Source organism: Pelodiscus sinensis, chromosome 4 (assembly GCF_049634645.1).
Source record: "Pelodiscus sinensis isolate JC-2024 chromosome 4, ASM4963464v1, whole genome shotgun sequence".
In the NCBI taxonomy this organism is placed as follows: Eukaryota; Metazoa; Chordata; order Testudines; family Trionychidae; genus Pelodiscus; species Pelodiscus sinensis.
In genome coordinates this window covers 67,031,426-67,041,001 of record NC_134714.1, presented here as the reverse complement: position 1 = coordinate 67,041,001, position 9,576 = coordinate 67,031,426, and the positions used below count along the sequence as shown (strand labels likewise).

The 9,576-nt window shown below is 38.1% G+C and overlaps 1 protein-coding gene across 1 annotated transcript; it reads right to left on the bottom strand.

Annotated features, from left to right (window-relative positions):
* Positions 1-1,003: 1,003 nt before the first annotated feature.
* Positions 1,004-8,589, bottom strand: LOC102452444 (photoreceptor outer segment membrane glycoprotein 2). Its single transcript, XM_025190898.2, has 3 exons — positions 7,795-8,589; positions 3,600-3,846; positions 1,004-1,271 (listed from the first exon to the last, which is right to left on the bottom strand). The coding sequence occupies exons 1-3, from the start codon at positions 8,373-8,375 to the stop codon at positions 1,005-1,007; spliced, it is 1,095 nt and encodes a 364-aa protein (XP_025046683.1). The 5' UTR covers positions 8,376-8,589; the 3' UTR covers position 1,004.
* Between the last annotated feature and the right edge of the window lie 987 nt (positions 8,590-9,576).

Genomic DNA, 9,576 nt, shown 5'->3' with positions numbered 1-9,576 from the left:
GTTACGCAGAGAGGTCATAGAATCTCCAGTCACGGCTTGACCAAGCCCTGGAATGATTTAGTTGGAGTTGGTCCTGCATTGGGTAGGTGGTGGGACTCAATGACCTCCTGAGGTCTCTTCCAGCCCTATGATTCAATGATATCTGTTTGGTAAGTGCTATTTGCTTTCAGTTAGTATGTTTTATTGTTGGTAAAACTCTAATTTTACCATTTAATGTCCTAGTATTAAGCCTCCAATTTATTTCCTGTATAAAATTTCATTGAATGGGATTTCTTTTAGCATCTTCCATTGACTTTGAAAGATTAAGGACAGTTGAAATCCTCTAAAGTGTGAGAGAGCAGTCCTATCTGAAAACAGATTTTAAAAACCCACGTATATACATATTGTACAAAATTAACTTGCGTTTTCCTCATGCCACCATTTCAACTTGATTGTAGTTTGCAGTTAGCTAATTAAATTCCTTTTGAAGTTCAGAAATACATGGAATTTGTCCATGGTGTGAAAATTTAGTAGGTTCACTTAGATATTACAGTAGTAGCACCTTCACTTGACAATAGTTTCACTTCTTTAAAAAATTGAAAATTCAAATGTAGGACTGAAATAAGTAGCTCCTTTGTAGGTTATCCTTTTTGACTCCTCTTGGCTATACAATTTCCACTCTGATTTTCAGGTTTTTCAGACCATACGATGAATATGTGGGGTGGGAATGCAGTGAGAAAGTGTGTGGGGGAGGGGAAAGCCCTTTAATCCATGTCATATCATTTTATGCAGTATTAAAAAGCAGGGCTTTCACAGGAGTGAGTAAAGAAGTCAGGGAGACAGGAACTCTAGCCTACAAAAATTATATCCAACCCAAAGAGTCTCAGCTTTTTGACTTGCCACAATACTGTGATTTGTCAAATTACCCAGTTAGTGTTCTCAGTTTGATGAAAAATCTTGTAACTTCAGGATTTCAGTTAAGGTACCAAACCAATTTTAGGTTTTTAATAAAGAATCTGTCCTGTCTAGCTGGCTGTGGGGATGGATTTTGATGGAACATTGTCTGGACCATAGTTTGCTGTTTGAACATCCATATTGGGATCATTCATCTCTGAGACAGTAGAAATCTGATTGGCTTTACCAAGGTTCTTAATGATGCTAAAATTGTATTTGGCAGTTTCTACAAAGCTGTTCTCCAGTAACCAGCCATCTGACTCACACTCTGGATCACCCAACAGGAGAACATTCTTCATTGCTGTTTGCAGGTAACGGACCCCAATAAGTACAGAAATCTGTAAGAAAAGGATAATCATTAACTACAATAGTTAACTATAGTATGCATATTACAACTGGAATTCCACTGGTGACAACTGGCTGTGTCCTTTAGACATTGGTATGATTATTAGCATTGAGTATAACTGTCAAGATCAGCAACAGATCTAACAAGTCTCCTGAAAGTTTTAGAGAGAATGGTACCATAGACAGTTTTATGAGAACTCTCTTCTTCAGTTAGAATTCTCATTATAGCAAAGGATAGAAATACAACTACTTTTGAGTACTTCAGACAGCAGAGCTACCATTACTTACTGGAACCATTAGGTATGAGGGGTGAAATCTTGACCCAAATGAAGTAAATGCATTGAGTGGATAATGAGCAATTAGACCTAGTGATTGGAGCTGAGTCATATCTAGCAGAAGGCAGAGGAGGAGGAACCTAGAGGAGGTCAGGACAGCAGGAATTGGGAATGGACAAGAGTTGGGGATAGGAAAAAAGGAACTAGGAGCAGATAGGGAAGTAAGGAATGAGAGTAAGAAGGAATTTAGGAATCAGCTAAGCAGAGGGGTCCATAGTAGCAGCCATTAGGGTTCAGTGGTTCTCAACTTATTTACCATTGTGGGCCCTCCATGGCAGGAGTGGGGCCTAAGGTGTCTGGTTACAAGCAATTAGAAGGGCGGCAATCCTATGATTAGACGATAAGTGGATTTCAGGATGAGAGCCTTTGTTCTAGTTGCTTGGTCAACTTCCTGTTGTTACTTCCTGGTTTATATAGAGTACATTGGCCAATTAAGGGGCTGTATGTTCCCCCAGCCAAGAACTTTGGGGGCAAGGCCCTCTATCAATTAATGTTTTCTTCACTGGATCTTTCCTAATTACTCATGAACAGCTGGAAAGCAGTTGTAACCTGGGCCCTACTGGGAGACCCAGAAGCCTGGATTTGAGACCGGTGATCCCTTACAGTTAATGGGAATTATGCCATGCACTTCAATGGAGCCTCCATTTTACTCAATTAGTTTTCAGGATTTAGTCCTGTACCTATATTTCAATGTAGGATTTGAGAGACGATAGCCTACAGTATAGGCTGAACGCTAATCTTAGGGGGGAAATGTTTTTCACTCCCATAGAACAATGACAACCTGGAGGCTATTTTTCCTAGAGGATTTCTGAGTCTGAATTTTTCAAAAGTGTCTAACAGCCCGTTGGCATAGATATGATGTCTATAAATAGCAAATCCATAAGAATGGCCATACTGGTTCAGACCAACAGTCCATCTAGTCCAGTATCCTGTCTGCCAACAGTGGTCATTGTCAGATGCCCTAGAGGGAGGGAACACAACAGGTAATCCTCATGTGATCTCTCCCCTGTCACTCATTTCCAGACAAACAGAGGCTAGGGAGCCCATTCCTACCCATCCTGGCTAATAGCCTGGCTAATTGTGAATGCTGGTTTGGCAGGAAGATCAGTGCTGATGATTTCCACTACCTTTAAAATGCATAGTGAAATTCACAAAGAGGCAGTTCCTTACCCAGAATATAAATGCTTATTATGTGATTGCATTTAAATGAAAATGCAAGGAACTGTCTTATCTGAAAATAGTTACTGTTATGTGTAAAACTAAATGTTTAGTGCCTGTACATTAAAGTAACAATCAAAAAATCAAACTAATATTAAAGATATGGAAACTGCTTTTTAATCTCTGCCACTGGGCTCCTCTGAATGTGGGTCAAAACTTCCAATCAGCTTTCTCTGCAGCCCACCAATAGCATTAATGTATTTTTGTAGATGCAAATGCTTTGTCTATATGCTTGCAGAGTTGAAGGCTGCAGGTGAACATATGTTCAATGATGGTATTTTCCAGATGTAGGGTAATGCCCAGCAGGGTGCACTGAGAACTGATATTAATCCAACCCTTTATTCATAGATCAAATTAACAGCTTGTCTTAGTCCCCATCTTTTTCTCTTAGTTCTTAAAATTGACTTTTTGAAGCCATTGTTTTCTCCTTTCCCATCTATAATCCTAACACTTCCCTCATCCAATCCAGTGTTTTGTCCTGTTTGTCTTAGATTGCAAACTCTTTGTGGAAAGGAACATGTCTTAAATTTACAGTGCGATACATATAGTTTCTTGTAGTTCTACTTTTCAGTGAGATTTGCTTCTCCCCTTGTAGACTCAGAGAAAGCTGCCTCTACTCAAGAAAGTGATTAAAAAGTTGTATTGGAGACATTAGCTGACCAAGTCACTGGATGATTACAGATAGGCCTCTCTCACATTGCAGCCTGGAAATGGTCACCTTCCAGTTCTGCTATAGGATCTCTCTCAATCCATCTTCTCAAGCCTTACCTCAAACAACCAGATGATAAGCACTGTGAGACCAATGGACCACATAATATCAGTGTAGTAATCCAGCAGGGCCTGCCTGCACCCCTTCATCCAGAGATTGAGCTCCTCTGTCAGAAAATCATAGTTATAGTGAGCGGTGCTATTTGTAAGCTGGTATTGGATACAAGGACGTGGTGAATTTGGATTACAGCAGCTGAAGGGCACTCCATCCACCAAGAACTTCCCATCAACATTACTTTTCAGACGGCTGAAACAAGATGGAAAGTAAAGGCATTATAGAGCTAGTAGCCACAGCAATAGAGAAAATGGCAATTTCTGCCACTGTTGGTAAGAAGCTATGTCCTAACTCTGGATAGCTGCAGACCTTTTAAAGGTGGAGTAGGGAAAATTAGAAAGGATTCCTCAACTATGATTCTGTTTACTCTGGAAAGGAGAAATTACCCTTCAGGTAAAGTGGTTCCTGAAGTGTAGCATCAGTTCTATGTTGAATATGAAAAGCTGTGTCCTGTATTTTCAGGGGGATGCATTCAGTGATATGGAAAACAGGGATAGCACTGAGAATATTAAATAAAGCAAAAACTATCATTTGGTTTTCTTGGTGAAATTCTAATTCTGGACACAGCATTATAATGCTGTGTTTTTCTAGCATCTCTGCTTCTCTGCTGTTTTTTGTAATGTAAGAATATCTACAAAATCAGCTAATACATGAACAAACGTGGGCCACAGTAACCATGAAAAATTGCTTACTGACTGTTGAACATTGTGGCCATCTGACATGGCTGTATGACATGTATTCCATGAGTATGTACTATACATGAACGTCCCCTCTCTTTATTGCTAGTGGCCTTATTAGAAATACTGAAGTTGCTTTTTTAACATCCTATCAAAATTTAATCTGTCACTGAGGTACCACTAAATTTCAGGGAGATGACCTGCCAGATTGACTACAGGACTGAGGTAAGGATGAACTCCTCCATCTTGTATAGTCTCTACTTTAATTTTGCTACTCTGATTCTCTGGGCTATTCTACTCCTGCTAATGGCAGCAGAATGAAACTGAGATAAAGGAACCTAACTAGTCAAGTGCCTGAAAGTGTATGGCATATAATTAGTGTAAATGTCATAGAGCAACAAATTGGCAGAAGAACAGAAAGGTGAACCAGAGAGACACGGAAGTGAGACTGGGAAAGAAAATGAAGTGGAAGGGAAGGAGACGGTGAAGAGATCAAATAGTGAAGATAATTCCTACATTGTAATTCCCTTTTATCATGATTCTTACTCCAATGGCCCCCACTTTCTCTAAAACCATAGAATAATGGCCCCTGCATCTCAATTACATGACTACATTAGCTACATGGTGATGGTTAAAACTCACTCATTTTCTGGGGCCCTACGCATTTTTATTCACAGCCATTGTTTTTGTTTGTTTTGTTTTGTTTATTTCTTTGTTGCTCACTCCAAGTAGCTGTGTTGGGAAGGGTACTCTTTTTCTAATATCTGTAACAAAAGGTTCAAAAATGGATGGGTGTCTCCCCATGGCTATAGTATTTCCCTCAGTGATTGCAAATAGTAAACTCTGACAGGTAATGTTGGAATTTGCTACTGCTGTATCAATGCCGGAAATGTTATGGGTAAGAAGAATGGGCAATTGGGAGAGACATTCATTAGAATTTACTATCTTAATTCAGTGTAATCAAATTCCATGGATTCTTGCAGCTGGCATTTTTATGGAGAACAAAAATGGATAGATAACCCTATTTACTTTTACACTCTAATGATGTGCTTGTAATTAACCAATCAGTCACATGATCTTGATGCTAGAGCCTTTGTTCTCATTCTATAGCTTATAGTGTTTACCATTTCTTGTCCTAGTGTGGTTTAATTTAGACTGGAAACTCTACAGGGCAGGAACATTGTTTTGTCTACACCGTGCATTCATGGTGCAGTAGATGCAAATATTTTCTTGTTGAGATGTCACAGAACAACATTGTTTCTGCAGGACTGACATGAGTGACAAAGCAATACATTTTACCTTTATCTCAAAAGGTTAACTGATATTGTTTGGGGTTCCCATGTAGAGTGAATCTGCTGAGTACAACAGTTATATCACTTTTCAAAATAAAACTGTGTTTTAAAACACCTCTTTTGTCAATACTTCTACTATCCTTCTCCTAAGGAGTTACTGTAAGCCTTATCTTATTTACATGATAAACTACTCTGAGCAGGAACAGTATCTTATCTATGCTCTCTAAAGATATTAGTAAACTTGCAGCACTATGTAAATATTTAGTAGTAATAACTGTAATTTCAATTTCCAAGCTTTATGCAAACTGAATCTTTGGTTTCACATCACCTGAGTTAGTGCTCACTGAATCTTGAGTTCAGCCATAGCTAAAAGCTCACTCCAATCCAACTGAAGTGTGTTGTTTTTTCTAGCTTCATATTGAAATTAACAAAATTGTGAGTTTTTGAATGGTTTTTACATCAACCTGTCAATCAATCCAGACTCGTTAAGACCTTGGGCTGAGGTTTTCTTGAGAGGTTTTCAAAACTTTTTGACAAACTTGGCCCACATCAGAGCTTGATATGAAAGCTGAAAGCAGGTAGGTTTCAATAAAATTTGCACAGCCTTACCTAACTCTTCTAATTTTTTTTCATCAGAGTTCTTTCCCCATCAATCATTGAGATCTCTCAACACACTTCGTTTTTCCTGCTGCTTACATGGTAAAGAAAAACTGCAAATAATATTCACTTGCTTGATCCAGTGACAAACAACTTACTAATTTATTTCTTTGAAGTGTCATAAAATAGTTAAATATACATAATAAAACAGGAAGCAGGCAAAGTATCAGCTTTATGACTTGTAAAAAGACAGGAAGATCAGAAACGCAGATTTTCTAAACTTCAGGGAAATTAGATGGGGAAGGGAAAAGATAAAATTTCTTGTGTTTAGCTGCAGTTCTGATTTTTCTGTCTTTATACATGTTATCAAGCTTCATTTCCTGTTGCAATTATGATTAATATGGTCAGCCTTTAGGGGTTACACAGCTGCCCAACTCTCCTCAGTGAACATTTTTAAAAACGTTTTTTAAGAATTATTACATACTACTTTATCCACTGCTTTTTTAACATTCTGATTGTTATTTTTATGGTATCTAAATAAATATGATTGTAGTATTTTAAGTGAATTACTTCATTCTTTGTTTTTCATAGGAAACTAGCACCAACACACATCACTTTTCTCTTGAGATTTGGACTCGTCCTTTCATGTGGTGCAGATGTTGATTGTGATTTCATTAACTCTCCAGAATGGAAACACACTTAGCCCAAAACATAGATTTGTAAAGTTGTGTATGTGAAGGAAGAGCTTTCAATTTTTTTAAAATGCAGTTTAGGTTGACCAAACAATCAAAAACTCACTAGCAAAATGCTGTGATTGGTTTTCAGCATAGCTGACTTGTCACCTTACAAAAGGTGTGAACATTTCAGTGCATTGCGTAATATACATAACATGCATTTTTTTAAAAGCAATTTATATAATCTGTGTAGTTAACACATTTTGTAGGTAGAATGTCATTCCAGATTTGACTCTACATACCTTATTCAAAGACAGAGTCAAGTGGACTTAGAGCTTGCTTCTGTTCCTTTTATTTATTTATTTATTTATTTATTTATATAAAAAACTCTCTGTGACTTAAATGTGAGCAAGATGGTGCCCTTAAGTGCTACCAGATTACACCTATCTTCATCTTTGGTCGTAAGGTGACCATATGGCCTAAACAAAGTGCTGTTACTGTCATTGTCTACATGGCTGATACCATCAGATGCATTACTCAAGCGCTGCACATGTTGTGTGATGGCTCTGTGTTGATCTAATCACAGTAGTACTTTCTTTCATTGAGCTGGACACATCACCAGAATTGATCAATGTGGTTTTTGGAAGAAAATCTTCCTGAACTCACCCCCAAAATGTCATTTTCAGAAGAGAATCCAAACACAACTAGAGTTTGCTTTTCAAGTGCAGGAGCAACAGCCAGCTTTGTTCTTCTTCCCCCAGCCTTCAGTTCTTATCCTCATATATTGTCTCTCTAATGTGCCTCTACCTTTTACTCAATGCAAACTCTTCCTGACTGGGGGGAGAGGGTGAAGGGATTTATTCCCTCCAAAACTTTACATCATGACCAATTAATACTTACTCCAAAACCTCTTTGGAGGCCATATTAAGATAACGAACGGATATCCACTGAATTTCAAACCAGTCTCTGAAGCCGTTGTTTCCACAGCACTGGAATCCAATTTGTAATAGGTCTATGGTTTTCTTTAAGAAGCACCGTCCAGGGATGTCTGTATCCTTATAGAATTTAATAGCATCTCTCAATCCCAGATATAGAGATTCCTCCAGCTCGTTCCTCATGGTGTAGCACATGATAGCACCCACCAGGATGCAGAAAGTGAAGCAGAAAGTGCACACAATGTAAGGGAGCATGACTAGCCTCCATCGTGAGAATTTGTTGGTGTCTGAACAGTCATAGCAGATTTTCCCACCAAGAAAGTTGATGATGCAAGCTATGACCCCTACTGAGATGAGCATATTGGGGACAGAGTTAATCTCCCCTTTTGCCATCACCTCATTGCGTTTCTTGATCTCTATTTTCAGAAAGAGGCCTAGGCTGAAGAGAATGACACCAGTCACTACAGAAACCCAGTTGAGGATCCAGAGGATCTGAGCCAATTTGTCTCTCTTAGTTTTTGTTAATTTTATTTTAAGGACCGCCATGGTCAGATCAGCCTTGGAAAAAGAAGCTTAGGTCAGGGGAAGCTCATAAGCAGATTAATAGCATGTATCTAGAGTGACGAAGGCATGCTGTAGAATCCTGTGAAGGAAAAGAAGAAAGATTACTGTCTGTTCTCTATTGTATATTTATATAACATGCGCATGGAACTTTCTGTACACTCTCAAGCTCTATTGGAGATCTGCCAGGAGCACTCAATTCCTGCTTGAATCTCCTGCAAGAAGGAAGATTTTAGAAAGAGATAATTCTAGGGAGAGATTAGGAAACACTTAAAACAAAAAACACTTTTCCAGAATCCCAGCAAGAATTTTCACTGATTGGGGAGGGCTCATTTAATGTAGTGGAAATATTTTGTATGCACAGACCTGGAATACTGTGGTCAGTTCCAATCACCCTCTCTAAATGAGTTTAGAATAGAATCAGAAAGGGTTTAAAGACTGGCAACAAAGATTACTTTAGTGCAGCAGCCAATGAACTTGTGCTCTTTTGTTAAAATACCACTTACACTGCTGTATTTCTAAGAAATATGGACTACTCTTCTCTCACTCTTTGGAATATCTACAAAATTTTATTTGTAGAGTACAAAAAGCTGAAAAACTCTTTCCCCACAAGTTTTTTAGTAACTTGATTGGACATAAAAACTCTGCTTCCACAATCTGAAAAAAAATCCTGTCACATAGAAAGAATAAAAAAATAAACTAAAAATGAAGCCAAATAATTTGATACCCTAGTCTTTTATCTTTCTGATTGCCTCTTTTCTACATTTAAAGGTAATTATTAAAATTGAGTGTGTGGAATAGTGCAGTATATTAGTTGTCTATCATATCTTCTCACAGTCACCATACTATCGTTTCCTTAGGTATTTTTTGAACAAGTCCTCGACCTTCCTGTCAAAGACCTACTTAACATTTTTGCCATCTCACAGCCCTTGAGAGGGGCTTCCTTCTGGCAAAAGAAGAGTGGAACAGTTGATCTTATTAGTCACCAGAGGTTGATGTTTTAACCAATGTACGAAGCTCACTAGCTGCTTGATACCCTATATCTTGTCTGTACCACTTTCTTACTTTTGATCCATTATTTTCCCTTTTTTACCAACCTTCATTGTCATCTTTAAATTCTATGTACATTAAATTTAATCTTTTGCATGAAACTGAAAATGAAGGCCCTACTCACTTGTCATCACAT